Genomic DNA, 16,830 nt, shown 5'->3' with positions numbered 1-16,830 from the left:
AACATTTTGGCAATGGTAGAATTTCAGTAAATACTATTGATTGTGAATATGTTTAAACTTAATTGTGCTTGGGCATTTTTGCACTATTGATTTTACAAAGGGAGAAATAGAGTAAGAGAGAGAACACTGTATAATGCATTAGGATGATATGTAGCACCTGTAGTGGATAATTCTGCAAACGGCTAGCATAGGTATTGAACACTTTAACTGCATGAAAAGTAATAAAGGGCTGATTTTAACCTGAATCCTAACATTTTAAGAATAGCAATATGACGTTGTGTGAGCTTGTAGAGCTGCTGTTATCACTATTTTTGCTTTTGAAGTATTATATAAATTAAGTGTTAAGTAAATTTAGTAAATATTTGTTATTAAGATATAATATTGATATATCACCCAGCCCTAATTTCAGTGTTAGTGATGTAGATGTTAGCAACTTTGTGTGTATAAGTCAGTGTTAGTGCTGTAAGATGTTAGTAACCTTTGCGTATCCCTTATTGGCACAGAATAAAACCCTGCGGGACGTGCGCAAGACGGTGGGCGAGGGAAAGACGCCATCTGGGGGCATGACCAGCAAACTCCAGGAGCCCCTGCCCTCCTCGGGACAAGCCAAACCAGCACGCACTGGAGCCATCAAACCTCAGGCTGTCAAAGTGGAGGAGGCTTAGCAAACGGACCTTTAAAAGCCTCCTCTCGCCACCACCACCAGAACGCCACCTGCCCCCCCCCCCCCCCCCCCGACCAGTGTCTAAAAGGCTCTTTTCCACTACAAGAAACTTAAGTGAACCGTGCCGTGAAAACAGAATTTCACGGTTTCTGGAGTTGTTTTCCACGCGCAATGACTCGGTTTCAGTTAAAGGTTCTCAGAACCTAATTTGGGCCGTGCTCAAGGAGTTGGTTCTGGAAACCTGCAAAATGTTCCTAAAAATAGCGAAAATAGCAGATCTGCTATCTTCGCTTTTTTTAATTTATTATTATGACCTACTTCCCCATCAGGGGTGGTTCTGATAATAACGGAAACGTAGACAAAAAAATAAACACATCACAGAACTTCAAGGGTTCTGGAAAGTTTCAGGTTCTGGGTCACCTTTCGTAGTTGAAAAGAGCTATATGCCTCCTCCCAAGGCCCCCCCCCAAAGGCAAAGGGCCACACAATGCACAGGGGCATACAGTACTATCCCCTCTGAACTGTCAGAACTGGACACTTATTCTCACACAACACGTATAGAGATATATAAATATATATATAAATATATACATAGACACAATAGACACTTCTTCTAAAGCAGATCTCTTCAAGGTCCCATTTTTATTTATTAACGTTTAATGTCCTTTTTTTAAGAGAACAATGTTAAGGAGAAAATATATATTCCTGTTTTTGTGTTTCTCGCTCTCCAAAAGTGAGGAAAAGGAAAACAGCAAACACAGAGGGTTAATTTTTTCACACCGTTTTTGCCAAACTGTATGTATGCCCCGTTAATGGGACTTATAGTCCTTGAAACCGGGCACACGCTGATCCGTTACCATGAGAAAGATGTGTCTGCGAGGCGTTTTCAACTAAGAAAATGCAGAAGGACACTTTTTTTTTTGTCATTTTTCATAAGCGTTTTTGCTGGTAGTTGTGGAGCTGAAACTTTTTCTAAGTTATTGTCACATATTTACTCAATTACTAAAGGACTGCTTTTATTCAATCATAAAAAAATTTAAAAATATAAATATTTTAGCTCGAATTTGAGGATGTTGTGTTAACATGGAAAGAGTGAAGTGAATCTTTCTGGGGGTATACTTCACAGCTTGTGATCTGTGACAAAAACCGCTTAGATTGGTAGAGTTCTTTTTTTTTAATGGTGATGTTCCTTGCTTTTTTTGTTTTGTTTTAAAGTTTTAGCTCGCTCTCTTTATGTAAACTGAAGCAAAAAGTTGGACATTGTTTTGGCAAAACTGTCATTTCTTCCACGGGAACTTCGCTGGCCTTGATAACAGGGTGTGTGCATGTGATGATGAGCTTACAGGACTCCCGCCCGGGACCTGGTGACATTTAAAAAAAAAAAAAAACGCCTTCAGTACCTGAAGTCAGTGGACATACTGGATGCTGCCACAGTGTGTGGATTTTGATCAACAAAGCTGGCAACGTGTTGGAGCTTGCTCTGTAGTTTGCGGAAAGGGGGCTGAATTCATTCATTACTGTAAATCATGGGTTCTCAAAGTAGGGTCCTTCCCTATCTAAATGATTGATTCTTATACAAAGGGACCCTTACCAGTCTGTAACTCAGAGAGTGTACAAATGGAACCAAATGGACCCTCATGGGTCCATTTGGTTCCATTTGTACACTCTCTGAGTTATGTGGGTCCGCGGTCTAATGCATACCAAACTGGGTGGGTCCTTGAAATCAAAAAGTTTTGAGAACCCCTGCTGTAAAATGAAACCTCTAAACGGATTATGAGACGTTTACTCTATGTTGCTTCACTTTGGTTGTAAAGAATTGAGATGTTTGTTAGGTGGCCATGTGATAAGTGATTTTTTATATCCCCTGGCCTAGTGTGTGTTTGGTTTTTTTCTCCTTCACGTTTTCTCCTATAGGGCTCCTGAAAGACCTTTTTTCCTCTGCAATTCCATTTGAATCCAGCTTATGTGAAACGCGGGGCTGGGAAAATGTGAAGAAACAAACCACCATCCGATTATTATTCCGCTTCTGGTCTCCGAGGTGGCACTAGCAATAAATGCAGCCTAACTATAATCACAATCAGGGTCCAAATAATTATTTTTTAAGTTAGACGTCGATCATCACAAAGAGAGAGGCTTTTAGCTTTGCTTGTTGAATAAATGTATGAACTTTTTTGCTTAAGCTATTTTCCTGTGAGCACTGCAGTTCCAATGGACTACGAAGGACTTGTGTTTGTTCTGTTTGAAAAAAATGTGAAGCTGTCGGCACCATCATTGATTTCTTTGTAATGGACACTCATTTTGAAACTTCACTATGCCAATGTCATAACTGGTTATAAATGTTACTTGCTTACTAAAACGCTCCATGACACTACAAAATGTTCCAATGTATCTTTATGACAGTGTTTCACTGGTATATATGTATATGCATACTTAACTGTACAGTCAAACTTTGTCAGTGGGGGGAGGCTACGATCATGCTTCATTTTAGATATTGTATCAACTAATTAAAAAAATAAATAACTATGTTTAAAAGGTCACCATGATGTTTTTGGAGTGGACTGCTTACAATTGTTGGTAGGATTGTTTTGGGCTTTGGGTGTTTTTGCCTCTTGAATCCCAGAGGATCCGGATACAACTCCTCATATACCGGCACAGAAGTGTTGCCCTCTTTTTTTCCTTTTTTGTACTTTTAAGATTCATATTTAATTTTGTCAAAAGGACCAGTGCTTTCTAGAGCTGATCCTGTCTATTTATCCTACCTGATCTTACTCCTTTCAAATGTGTGGTCATTACTCGCCCCTTTCCTTGTTTAAAAAAGACAAAAAGAGCTTATTGAGAGAATAAATAAAGCAGTTGTGATTTCTCAAAAATCTTACCTTTGTATTCTCTGTATTATTGCCTTGTTTAACTACATCAACCCAGTTATGTTACGCAAACAGGAGGTGGTCTAGGATAGAGCCCTGGGGGACTCTGATCGAATAAGTATAGGTGTTGTAAGTGGTTAACGAAGGCATCCTGTAAAAACTTGTAACAGTGAACTGTTAGCTCAGTTTTTTATTGCTATAATTGAAGTTAGATAAAATGGCTATTTAGATTCATGATGCCATTCCATTCCAGAATGGTCAGTTTCACATCAGACCACTTTCTGATTGAATGTATGGTGTCCATTCAGTGGAACTGACTGTAAAGTTGCTCTGGTCCATAGCGTTAGAAGGTGCTACTATGGACCAGAGCTAACTGTAATGATGATGCCTGTGACATTTATTATAGGTGTGGTGTTACTTATAAATCAACTTGCATATAAGCAAGAAGTTGCAATAAGTACACACAGGAGGACACACCAGTAGGTCTGTCTGCATGTAGAGCAGGGGTTGGCACGGGTGCCAACATTGGCACAGGGGAGGGTGATGATCACTGACACACTGGCTGACATAAGTGTGAGAGAGAGGTTTTTACTTTTAAAATACAAATATTCAAGAAATGTTTAGCCAGTTAAATTAAGTCCCCTCACATCTACATACAAATGCACATAATTCTACATTCATTCAAACTCCTAACTCTGAATGGGAGATAGGTGGGTTATTGCTCATTACATCCTGGATGTAATGAGCAATAACCAGAGGTGGGACAAAGTCCCTATGTTGCAAGTCCAAGTCGAGTCTCAAGTCTTTGCTCTCAAGTCCCGAGTCAAGTCCAAGTCAACACAGCCAAGTCCCAAGTCAAGTCCAAGTTCTCAGCTTTTTGTTTCGAGTCCCACACAAGTCCTTAGCATTTTGGTTCGAGTCCCACACAAGTCCTAACCTTTTGTTTCGAGTCCCAAACAAGTCCTACCCTTTTGTTTCGAGTCCCAAACAAGTCAAAATGTTAATTCAAGATATGTAAAGATTTACATAAATCATGAGCATTTTTCACAATTTGCATTTGTTTTAAAACAAGGGTTCTTCCAGGCCAACAGAACGCAGATACTGTACTTTTAATTTCCTCCTTGAGGACAGGGTTTAAAAGGGCCCTTTTTAATGAATATAATGTAATTTTTACAATCTGTATGGTAGAGTATGTTACTACAATATAACTTATACAATCAGGGTGGTTGTATTTTGTCTCCCTGCTCTTCTATTGAGACATTTAGATAATGTCAAAGGCCATGTCTCACCTAGACACAGGATCTGACACAAATTCAGTGTATCCTCTGATCAAGCAGGCTAGGTATACTCTTGGTTGCTTGTTTTTGCAGAAAATGCACTTAAGACTTCTGGTGATTAGTAGTTTCGTTCCCTACCTATGTTGAATGCACTTACTGTAAGTCGCTTTGGATAAAAGCGTCTGCTAAATGACTGTAATGTAGAAGTAAAAGTACTGAAAATTGCAAATACTTCAGTAAAGTAAAAAATACGTCAAAATTGTACTTAAGTAAAGTACTTGAGTAAATACTTAGTTACTTTCCACCACTGGTTATAGTTTGCTCTTAGCACGCAGTAATGTTAATGTGAAGTATAGGTCTTGCCTTGCATATTGCTTTTCTCGTCTTGTCTTCCACCTTGTAATCTTTCAAACCGAAAGCTATAACTGCTGGAGTTGACATTTTATTCCACCTGGCTTCAGTTCCAGCAGCGACGGCAGGAGTGAAGCCGGTGTGTTGTTTGTTTGGTAACGTGCAACATGTGGGCCAGTGTTGCCAAGTATCGGGAGAGAAACAAGCGAACCGACTTCCAAAAACAAGCCAAAAACAAGCCAAAGTTTGTCCAAAAGTTAGGGTAAATAAGCAGCTTTGGCAACCCTACACTAGGTGTCACTGACGGCCGGGATTTCTGACTAATAACATTATAGTTGATGCACACTTTTTAAACATTTTTGGCTTGCTTAAGTGACTTGAAAGTGACTTGAAAAGACTTGAATTTTCAAGTCAAGAGGGCTCAAGTCAAGTCAAGTCTCAAGTCTTTAGCGTTCAAGTCAAGTCAAGTCTCAAGTCTTTGGCATTCAAGTCCCAAGCAAGTCCAAGTCTATTTTTGATTTGGTCAAGCAAGTCTAAAGTCATCAAAATCGGGACTCGAGTCCAAGTCGAGTCTCGAGTCTCGAGTCCAAGTCCCCACCTCTGGCAATAACCCACCTATAAGAAAGAAATAAATAAAAAGAAAAAAACTAACAATTTTCAAAGGAATTTTAGAAAAAGAAACAGAAATCCATACATAAAAGCTGTGGGTTGTACTGACTGACTGACGTCAAAGGTGTCAAATTCCATGCATTTTTTTGCCAGACAAAGGGCCTGTTTAGACTTCTCCTCCAAGCAGAGAGAGAGCCTTCTAACATCTTGTTTAAAGGTTTGTAGGGAAAGAACAGGAAGGAGGCAGTCGACCATCTTTCACGGCTTTTCCTCCAACTTCAAAGTGTTGTAAAGACATTCTGTCAGTCAGGACCAGGTAATAAACATTATTTAAGCTCTTTCTTTATGCTGCAATGTGTTAATGTGTCGTGTTGTTGTTGTCCAGTTGTGCAGCATCGCACACATGAACGTTATAGAAAAGAATAAGATGCATAGTAGAGAGACTAGGCTACATTGACCCTTATTTATTTAATTAACTTTTTGCGACCAGAACGGCGAAAAGCCACATTTTTAGACCATTTCTCAGCTCCGTCGTGAAATCGAGAAACAGAAGATTTCCGATTGAATTCATGAATAAACATATCAAATTAGTACAAGTGGTTGCAGCTGCCATTGACCGTTTTTGTTTTCAAATGTTTGACGTTTACTTTACATCACGATGAAAGTCAAATGTATGGCAGCCTATTTGAAACACATCGTAGGCTATGTAGCTACTGTATGATCATGTTTAACATACAATGAATGATGATGTTTGTTATATATTGATTTAGAGCTTTCCCTAACATAGGCTATACATTAAACTCAAACATTTGAGTGGCCACTGGTTCCAGTTCAGTTCAGTTTAACCACTTAAATCCTGTTTTACACTTTGGCTTTTTTTCCTCCTTTATTTTTATTTTTAGGGGGAATTTCTATGGACCAAATAATAGCTCTGGGCCATAGCCTTTAGAAGGAGTTCTCTAAAAGGCTATGGACCAGAGCTAGGCCAAATACATTTGGTGGTCCTTGACATAAATATGTTTGAGAACCACTGATCCAAAAAGATAATGTGTCATCTAAAATGATCTGATGCGTTTAAAATGTATGCTGCTACAAGCTAAAGAAAGGGAGACTGAAATAATTAAGGTCAAAGTACTGTTACTTGTCATGTACTATGGTAGCACTGCTGAGGGTGTACTGTTGCATACCTTTTTTATATTTATTCTTTCTTTTTGCCACCTTACTGATGGTGTTGCCTTGAACTGTGATGTCTCCATCATGCTGTGCTGTAGGTCTAACTACTGTACAAGTTTCCTTGCCCTGTAATCTGTTTTTAACTTCTAGGGGTCCCTGGCACAACATGTTTTCAGGTGGGGGTCCGCGGCCACATACATATCAATTTGGGGGTCCTTGGCACGAAAAAGTTTGAGAACCACTGTCCTATATCATTATCTTATCTTAAAGACTAGTAACGTGTGTGTGTGTGTGTGCGTGTGCGTGTGCGTGTGCGTGCGTGAAGTTTCTAATCCCTCCTGTTGTGACTGATTGACAATGTGACTTGAGTTATTGTTGTCCTAGTTTAGTCTTCTTTGTTTTTCTCTTTTTCCGCGCCCCGGGCCAGTGTAATAACTGGATGGGGGGGCACTACAAATACCGAACCTATGAACCTATCTTTGAACATGAGCTAGTTGTGGTGTCTTTTTGCTGTGTGTTGCAGGATGTCTTCTAGGAGTGGCGTTAGGCCAGATGAAGGTTTGATGATGATGCAGGAGCTGGACGACAGGCTGAAGGAGCAGATAGACAAACTGGAACACGTCCGGCTCGCTGCCAGTGAACTCAAAGACAACCTGTCTGGGGTAAAAAGCCTGCCTGTTACATGTCGTCGCACGACGGTGTCGCCTGCCAAAAGTAACATGTAAATGTACATCCCATTAACACACATTAACCCCAGGGCAGAATGCTGGCCATTTGGGTGGCCTAACTTAGCCAGTGGTTCTCTCCATATGGTTTTGGGCCAAAAATATTCTCTGTATTTCCCGTAGTTTTTGGTGTGGAAGGTTGACCGTTTGTGAGATCATTTGTGGTTCTCCATCATTCTGAACTGTATAGCAGGGTAGACAGGATGCACGCAGGCAGCTCTGGTACAGTCTCAGCTTGGTGTTGGTTTTGTTGTACTGGGTCGACTTCCAAACGTTGTTAAAGGTGGTGTCAGTGAAATTGCTCTTCTATTGTAGTAATCATTGCTATAGACTAGAGTGTTTGTTCAGTATAACAGGGGTCTCCCCATCTCTCCAGCTCTTTAAACAGAAAATACATTTTCAGGTTAGGATACCAATTTCATCCAATCAGGAGCGAGAACTCATACAGGATAAACAATTGAAAGTGATGAAACAAACAAACAAAATGGAATTGTAAAACAATGAATTTGAAGCTTATAAATGGGTACTCTCTCCTGATTGGATAAAATTGGAAACCTTTTCTGTAGACTAGACCTTCATTTAACATTTGTGTCTTTGTTTCCACTCATACCTCAACCCTTCACTGATTGGTCACAGTCATCAGGGTCATTTGTGTACATAAGTGTCAGATACAGCTTGTGTTCTTTACCCTGAAGAAGGCAGCAGCCCTGTCCCAAACATTGGCTTTTATCTGTGTTCTCTTGTCCTGAATAAAATTGCCATCGAGTTTGCGGCGACCTTTTTTATATTTATTCTTTCTTTTTGCCACCTTACTGATGGTGTTGCCTTGATGCTGATTGGCAACCCACCTGAAAATGTATTAAGAGGAGCGGAGACCACTGTTACTGAACAAACACTCATAGGCAGCACACGGCCCGAGGGCCAGACCCATGCCCTGGACCATCTCAATTCAGTAAATATTTCGAGCAAATATGTATATCTTATCTGGCCTATAATGGTCCCTATTGTGTTTGTGCTTCGTGTTACATTTAAATAATTCATCATTTCTGATTATTATGATGATCGGCTCGGCTTATTTTTGTTGTGGTATTATTATTTATTTTATGTATTTTCTTTCTTTGTAGACCAACGGTGATCTAAGCCAGTCGATTGCTGACCACCTAGACTGGTTGAACCATTTGTCAGAGCGAGTGGAAACGCTTCAGATGAACACCACTGTCTTTGTTCAGGTGAGACGACGGATTATTTCAAGAGTCTAAAAAAATGTCCCCAAAATGTGCACTATTATTGAAATGGGGCTTAAGTGATTAATTCATTATGTATTCTTGTTAATTGTGTGTCCTGGGGGTGATGCCGCCAAAATGTATCTATTTGGGTCTCGAGCTGAAAGTGTTTGGGGACCTCTGCTCTAAGCCATGTGTGTGCATTTCTTTCCCAGATGAACCCTAAACGTCGTGCGTGGGGAGGGAGGCAGGGCTCCAGACAGGACCACCGCTGGTCCCGTGCCCACCTGGCTGAAGATGTCCAGTCTGAGTTCGGCTGGTCTCCCATTCGCACGCGGCGTGACAGCGACGCTGCCTCCGAGATGTCTTGTAATTGGTGACTCCAGCCACCTGGGATCCATGTGTCAACTTAAAGCTGTACTATGCAACTCTTTTGTTTAGTGAATACAATGTTAGTTTGTCCAATCTGTATGGTAGAGTATGTTAAATTAATACAATATAAAATTCAATTTCTCCCCTGAGCAAGCAGACATGCTCTATTCCAGTGGTCCCCAGTGGTTTGTGGACCTCAAATGGGGCACACACACATCATGCACATGGTGAAAAACGCTAAGCAGCGCCTGTACTGACTCCGTCACCAGAAGACATTCAGAGTGAGCCCCTGCATCCCTCAAGCTGTTCTACACCAGCATCATTGAGAGCATACTGATGGTCTGCATCACTACCTGGTATGGGAATGACCGGAAAGCCCTACAGAGGGCAGATGGCCCAGTCCAGGCGTCTTGTTTTTCGATGTGCACACTATAATTTTGAGGTATCTAATTTAGAGCAGAGCAGAGTACACTTCTGACTGGGCAATTTGGGCGAATACAGTCTAAACTGTGCTCTTCAGACACCTTAATACAATTTGTGTGGTGTGCTTTATTGCAATGTGATTTTATTGCCCCCATGTGATGCAAGAAAATCTAATCATGATCATAAAATAATCCTGAAATAAGGCTTCATTATGATATATGCTGCCCTACCAATAAATAACTACAAACCTATTGGATATTCTTCCAGCTATCTCTTCTCTGTGAAATAATAAAAAATTAAAACACTTCACACATCCAACAGATAACAGCAGAAGAGACAAATTACAGACTACTAAATTTCAGTATTGTACAGAAGAGGGTACTGTAGGTAGTTAAATGTACAGACATTTATTGATTCCTAGGGAAATTCAGGTGTCATAGCGCTATAGTAGGCATGAAACATAGGTAAGAGGAAATAGATACAGAATTAGTTGTAAGGTAACAATTAAGAAAAAATAAAAGAAGAGAAGACTTAATGAAAGTCTGGGCTGGCCATCTGCATCTGGCATATTGTATAGTTTCTTATAGCAGCCAAAATGCAGTTAGAAGTTATCCTGCTCTGGAAAATGTGCTAATGCAATAGTGGGTATGGGAGGGGGTGAGCAGATTTGACAAACATTAACATTTTTGTGGAGTAGAATTCCTCTAAAATCCAAAGGTTTCCATGGCTGGAAACCAAAGATCATCTCAATCACAGCTTCTCAAACTTACGATAGAATCATGCACAAGGTCTTTCAGAGTTAACTCAATCACTGGAGCTACTCTTCAGTGACTTTAAAAAGACAATATTGTTGCATTATAGACTACCTTTAGAGCGAAAAGCCCGTTTGATTAGCCTTTTACTGTTATGGTCAACTGTTGAATTGAAATCCCCAAAAATCTAATTGTTGTCCAAAGGCTATTGGATTGTAATTAATGTTTGACTGACTAGCTACTATAAGGTAAAATAACTGCTAGCCTACGACAATGCTTTATTTGATCATAACAGAAAATAATTGCACTGCAGATTATGATTTTTTTTTGTTTTAATAAAAAATCGTTGATTTTAAACACATGCAACAGTTGAATGCTTACATGTAACTGATCACTTATAACAAAAGAGAAGCACTGAGTGAAAACGTTTTTCTTTTTTTGTTTCGTTAAACAACAGCAGTTATATATCTCCCTAAACTGAAACGTTCAAAATAATGTAACAGAGCGACACAAGACAAAACCAAATGCAAAGTAAGCATCATCATGGGTACAACACTTATTAAGCATCCACAGTATTCTCCTACTCAATCATATTTGTCTCTTTTAAACCTGCTTGAATTTTAAGACTTGTTTCCAATAGTTTTATGGAACAAATGTAAATAATTCAGAGCCAGGTAGTGTGGCAGACAGCAGTTGGAGATGAGTAAGGAATCTAAGGATGCAAACTCAGTGGTTCTCAAAGTGGGGTCCGGGGACACCCAGGGGTCCTTGAGGGGGATCCAAGGGTTCCCCAGCTAAATGATGGATAGTTAGGAACCCAATGGACCTTTACATGTCTGTAACTCTGTGGGTGCACAAATGGAACCAATTTGGTTCCATTTCTACACTCACAGAGAGCCTAATGGCATACCGAACTGGGGGTCCTTGACATTATAAAACGTTTGAGAACCCCTGTGTTTAGTGTGCTAACTATATTATGTTGAAGTTATCTGGGAGGATGAGCTACTGCTGCCCGAGCTCTTTGTCTTCTGCCCCCTGGTGGCACTGGGCTGGCGCTGCACTTTCTGGCTGGAGGAGCCCTCTCTGTTCATGTTCTTGTCACTGTGACCAGGTCCTGCTTTACTGCGCACTGTGAGCACAAAACGAACACAAACCATGAGAGACAAGATTGAATCTGTATGACCTACATCACAGCGTTCAAATAACTTCTAACAAAAACTGAGAAAACATGCATCAGAAAGATGAGATACAGTGGGTCATGATTATGTTCTTTCAATATTTCTTATTGCATGGACTGCATTCAAAAGTACACATATCAACATCCACATTAGTTGTAAAGGGGCACAAAAGTGCTTTTTTTTTCAATAAACACTGAAGTCACATAATTCTGTTAACCTAAGTGATTTGTGTGATCTGTGTTGATTCTACATTTACTATTATACACATCGTCGGTGCTGGGCGTGGAAATGACAACTGTGCTGCGTCAGTCAGAAACCAGCAATGACACTTGTGCAGTGCTGGTCGCCCACTTTGAGCCAGGTGTATGTAAGATAGGGCCCTATAAACACATTTCCCACTGGAAAAAACACACCCTGGATTTTGTCTTGAGTGGAAAAAGGCTACAATCTGCCTTCATTGCCAGGACAAATGGCTCTGCAGTAGTTTCAGGTATTTTATCTGTTCCAGCGCCTATCGACAGATGGAATCATGACACCCAGGTAGACGTGCCAATTTCCACCCCTTTTCCAGCGCGATGCTATTAGAGATTCACCTCATTTGAGAAGAGACTCAGGGCTCAGCTCTACGCCGTGAGTAATTCACTCACATTGATACATACATGCTAAACTGAAAATGTATTTACAAGTGTGTGTGAATAAAGACACGACTTGAACAACCTCTATAGAATCGTCCATTAGTTATTAATTCAACAAACAAAAATATTATCCTACCCGTTATACATCTCAATAGAGTTTTGTGGTCGGCATACATGTCTTCTGAATTCAGTAGCTAATATGGATGACCGTCCACGGTCATCCATGTTTTAATCAATAATCGGGTTTAATCTTTGTGACTTTGCACATCTTTGTCACGCAAGCCTTGTATGTGGAGACTAATGAATCAAGCAAGTTGCAATCCATTGGTTGCAACGTGTCAATTTGGCACCATCACCAAAATAACTATATCTACAACTATGAAAACCATATGCCGCCCCAAGTTACAGACAACTTGATGAATTATATGTGTATAAAGATTAGTTTATCATATTTGTAATTCACTTTCTAGCCCCTTTAAAACAACAATTGACAAACACAAGGTGAATACATCTACCTGAATGAGATGATGGCAATGATACACTTTTACAACACCCTTGAACAGGTTCAGTTGCGCTCATCCACACACATGCACACTAGGGGTTTCACCAAAAACTAGTCAACACTGTAGGCAGTAGTCAAACTAATCGACTATTATAATAACTACTAGTCGACACTGTTGGCAGTAGTCAACTAGTTATGGACTGCTCTTTCTAGATTACAGTTAAAAGACTTAGAAGTCAACTAGTCAAACTATCAAACTATTATGAAAAACTTGGCAACTAGTAAAAATCAATAGTCGTTAAACCCCTCTTGCACACATGCATAATACATGCATAACACACACATTCAAACTCCCATGTCCTCGTTTACACGGTATGAACAAAACACGTGTCATTCAGATACACCCCTAATTTGATGCAACAGGCACTGTACTGTATGTGTACAAAACACGACTTGCACCCGAGGAGAAAGGCAGGCCAAGCATACGAATGGAGTTACACAACACAGCGCAGCAACGGGGACCTTGAGAGTGAGCGTCTTGCTGGCCGTAGACCACAATCTTAGTGTTGACCCTGGTGGGCCGGGTACCAGAGGATGAAGGGGGAGGTGCAGGAGGCTTAGGGCTCTTGCCAGAGACCACACTATCATCTTCTTCAAGAAACAAGAAACAAGAGGCTTTTTTGTGGATTTATATAATATACACCAAAATTAAAACCACAAGAAAGGAAAATGACAGCACATGTAGTGAGTGAGTGGAGATGTGCTGCTGCTGGTACACTATTAAAAAAAAGAAAGCAAACGTTTTATATTCTCTCTCTCCTCAGTGTCCCAATGAGAGGAGGCGAGCATTCAGAGAAAATAGCAGATCCACAAGCTAAGGACTGCTATTAGATCTGCTATTTTCGGCAAAGACATTTGGTGTAGAGGGAAATACTATTAGACACCAGTCAACAAAGTATATACGTAGGGTGGTTAAAGGGGATGTGTAAGTATATATTTTTGTTAGAGTCAAAGCTCTATATTACGATAGTAGTCATTTCTATAGAGAGTGTTCGTTCAGTAACAAGGGTCTCCCTAGTCTCTCTCTGAACTCTTCCACTATCTTCAAATGCTAAAGAGAGTCTGTAATAGGCTCTGTACATGGCTGTAGTTCTATTTTCCAGAAAGTGACATGAACATTTCCTGTTCCGGGTGAGTTTCCCTTAGCTTCATTGGCTCAGCACCATACTCTTTGAACTGGAAACACACCTTCATAATTATGTGTTTCCGGTTGAGTAACATTCTACAGCTAGGTTGGTTTCAGGGTTGATTTTAAGATTTTACTGGTGACTTTTAAAGCCTGGCAAGGCCCTGCTCCCAGCTACATCAAATCTGTTTCCGGTTGAATTCTTGATGAAACACAGCGTGTGTTGTGTTTGTGGTAACTGACCTCTGTGTTCTGCAGGTGCTGTGGTCAGACTGGTGGTGTGGGAGGTGGTCGACGAGTCTCCCAACGTAGCATCAGCTATCCTCTGCCCCGCACACATGGACTTCAACGTCTGGAACACTGCCTGAGGCGCCACGTTCATCTTCAACAGATCCACAATGATCCTAGATGGACAAAATAGCAGCCATGTTTCCATTTAGCCTGCACAGCAAAACCCTCAGTGTTCCATTTGTCCATTTGTAACTGCGAGCGTAGAAATGTAATCATATGGACCAACAATTGCGGGTCCATTTGGTTACATTTGTAAACTCTCAAAGATAAAGCTGTGTTTTCCGTAACTTCTTTTCATGCATAAAACCAATCTGTATGTATGGTAAAGCAGTGGTGTGCCATGACAAGTCCAGGTGTGCTTTGGGATTTAGTGACAACCACACATTATTATTGCAATACAATTTAGGCATTTAGCAGACGCTCTTTATCCAGAACAACTTACAATAAGCAAGGTAAATTCATACATCAACTGCAGAGAGACAGTGTAGTGCCTCAGTAAACTAGGATCACAGGTGAACCAAGCATCAGTCTAAACTCTAAACAATATATTATACTATCAAAAAATGATCTGTACATTGAAACTACAGACACTATAGGATACCAGGTAAACAATGCACCTACCATCTGTCTAAATCACATGCCATATAAAATAATGTTTTACCCTTGCATAAGTCTGCATGGTCATCGAGGCTAGGTCAAGTGCTGCTATATGAACAACTATACAAAAAGTTATGAATTCTTTCTTTTTTAAATGTACTATACCTGTAAAGGCCAAATCTACACCCTAAAGAAAAATGTATTTTAAACTTTCCGTCTGAGCAAACCCGAGGTTCCAGATTTCATGTGAGCAGTTCATGTTAACTGGTTGTGCTGCCTGTAACTTAAAAAAAATCATCAATAAAGTATTCAATCGATCAATGGGGGTCCTTGAAACTAAACAATTTGAGAACCACTGGGTTTTCTATTATATGAACCTACTTGAAGATCTCTTGATCTATGGTGATCCCAGCAGCCTGGGTGAGCTCTCGCTCTCCTCAGCGTTGAGAATCTTCTTCTTTTTCATGGCATATTTCTGGACATTACTGGTCACCAGCACATCAGGGGCGCTGGGCGCAGACTGCCCAGACTGTTGAGACATCACTGACACCTAGAGAAATATGCAATTACAATGAATCATAACCAGTGGTGGAAAGTAACTGTACATGTACTCAGTACTTTTACTCCACTACATCTCAAGAGGCAAATATTGTACTTTCACTCCACTACAATTATTTTAAAACTGCAGTTACTTTGTAGATTTTGATTATTATTACAAAACATACATTAACCACATTCAGCCCTATATACAGTACATTTCGGCCATTTGAAAATATCTACATTAAGCTCATTGTGAGCTTGTAGATCTGCTATTTTCAAAAGTTTTTTATACATTTGAACACTTGTGAAACGGGATATTTTGCATAAAGAGTACTTTCTACTTTTGGTACTTTAAGTACATTTTGATACCAATACTTTTGTACTTTTGCTCAAGTACATATATTTAATTCCAGACTTGTACTTGTAACAGAGTATTTCTACATTGCAGTATTGATACTTTTACTTAAGTAAAAAATGAGAGTACTTTTCCACCACTGATCATAACTCATTATGAATTAGTTGACAGCATTTAGAACATGGAATCTACCCAAATAATCGATTCGTTCAGGTGATAGAAAATGGGTTAACTTGCTTTACGTCCTTTCTCACTAAAGACTACACTCTAGCTCGATACACTTTAACAGCTGTTAATAATAATGAATGATGACCATAGGTCTCGACAGATAAATACGTTCCGATTGTCAGATTATTCAAAAACAAATGAGCCTGACATCAACACGGTCCCACACATAACACGTCATCATTGTGCGACCCCATCAGAGAGGCGTCATCCACGGAGGAACACAACCCCTTTGTATTGCTGTATTAAAAATTACTTTTTTGGAGCATGGATACACCACGTTTTGCATTAAAAATGAGGTTAATGCCGCGTAAATGTTACTGTGACATTGTCTTCGTCTGCACCACAACACTGAACACTCTAACCAGTGAATCTACCGTTAAACAATATTATTGGAATGTTGACTCATACGCCCCCTTGTGGCTGCATGTTTTGTATTTTCAAATAGCCGAATTTATTAAATATTATATTTTTACTCCACTACAATTATTTGAAAACGTTAGTTACTAGTTACTTTGTAGATTTTGAATATTATTACAAAACATACATTAACCACTTCAGCAGGCCTATTTAAACTCTGGCTATTTGAAAATTGTAGCTACAAGCTCACAATGCCTTGCATCGCAAAAATATTTTAATAATTGTTTTACATTATGATACCTTGTGAAACCGGAAATTCTGCATAATGAGTACTTTTAATTTTGATACTATTAGTATATTTTGATATGTGTCTCTTAATTAAAACAAAGCAAGACTTTTGCACATGCACCTACGAAAATCAAAACAAAATAATAATAATTGCACTTAAAAAATAAACACATGGAACCAATTTGTGTTCCGACAGTGGTGGGAAAAGTACTGAGTAGAAATACTCAGTTACAAGTAAAA

The 16,830-nt window shown here is 39.7% G+C and overlaps 2 protein-coding genes and 1 pseudogene across 8 annotated transcripts in view; 2 read left to right on the top strand and 1 right to left on the bottom strand.

The window, feature by feature from the left end:
* prrc2b (proline-rich coiled-coil 2B) overlaps positions 1-2,263 on the top strand; it is a 36,395-nt gene extending 34,132 nt beyond the window's left edge. For 2 of the 4 annotated variants that reach the window (XM_080419948.1, XM_080419946.1), the window contains exon 31: positions 504-2,263. In XM_080419948.1, the coding sequence (XP_080276074.1) occupies positions 504-665 (162 nt within the window). In that variant the 3' untranslated portion in view covers positions 666-2,263. The remainder of the gene's footprint in view (positions 1-503) is intronic. The other 2 variants (XM_080419947.1, XM_080419951.1) reach the window with 2 other exon arrangements.
* Positions 2,264-5,949: 3,686 nt separating this feature from the next.
* On the top strand, positions 5,950-10,714 carry LOC308077974 (uncharacterized protein). Of its 3 annotated transcripts, XM_080419000.1 has the most exons (5): positions 6,004-6,081; positions 7,089-7,114; positions 7,462-7,600; positions 8,788-8,892; positions 9,102-10,714. In XM_080419000.1, exons 3-5 carry the CDS (start codon positions 7,463-7,465, stop codon positions 9,264-9,266), a joined length of 408 nt encoding a protein of 135 aa, XP_080275126.1. In that variant the 5' UTR covers positions 6,004-6,081; positions 7,089-7,114; position 7,462; the 3' UTR covers positions 9,267-10,714. The 3 variants fall into 3 exon arrangements, with proteins under 3 accessions (XP_080275124.1, XP_080275125.1, XP_080275126.1); XM_080418998.1 differs by lacking the exon at positions 7,089-7,114 and having other exon boundaries at positions 5,950-6,081; XM_080418999.1 differs by lacking the exon at positions 7,089-7,114 and having other exon boundaries at positions 5,996-6,053; positions 7,433-7,600.
* Positions 10,715-10,718: 4 nt separating this feature from the next.
* Positions 10,719-16,060, bottom strand: LOC308077973 (mitotic-spindle organizing protein 2-like; annotated as a pseudogene). The gene is made up of 5 exons (XR_013935040.1): positions 15,847-16,060; positions 15,204-15,372; positions 14,178-14,338; positions 13,271-13,399; positions 10,719-11,562 (listed from the first exon to the last, which is right to left on the bottom strand). The product of XR_013935040.1 is annotated as a mitotic-spindle organizing protein 2-like (transcript).
* Positions 16,061-16,830: the final 770 nt, after the last annotated feature.

This window comes from Gymnoscopelus braueri (genome assembly GCF_963280865.1).
Source record: "Gymnoscopelus braueri genome assembly, chromosome: 22".
In the NCBI taxonomy this organism is placed as follows: domain Eukaryota; kingdom Metazoa; phylum Chordata; class Actinopteri; order Myctophiformes; family Myctophidae; genus Gymnoscopelus; species Gymnoscopelus braueri.
The sequence above is the reverse complement of the archived record's forward strand: the minus strand, read 5'-3'. Positions and strand labels throughout refer to the sequence as shown.

Excerpts from the sequence above, each read along its gene's own strand:
- LOC308077974 (XM_080418998.1), top strand. The coding sequence starts at position 7,463 with ATGTCTTCTAGGAGTGGCGTTAGGCCAGATGAAGGTTTGATGATGATG. Across the intron at positions 7,601-8,787 it reads TCAAAGACAACCTGTCTGGG|ACCAACGGTGATCTAAGCCA; the intron begins GTAAAAAGCCTG and ends CTTTCTTTGTAG. Across the intron at positions 8,893-9,101 it reads ACACCACTGTCTTTGTTCAG|ATGAACCCTAAACGTCGTGC; the intron begins GTGAGACGACGG and ends TTTCTTTCCCAG.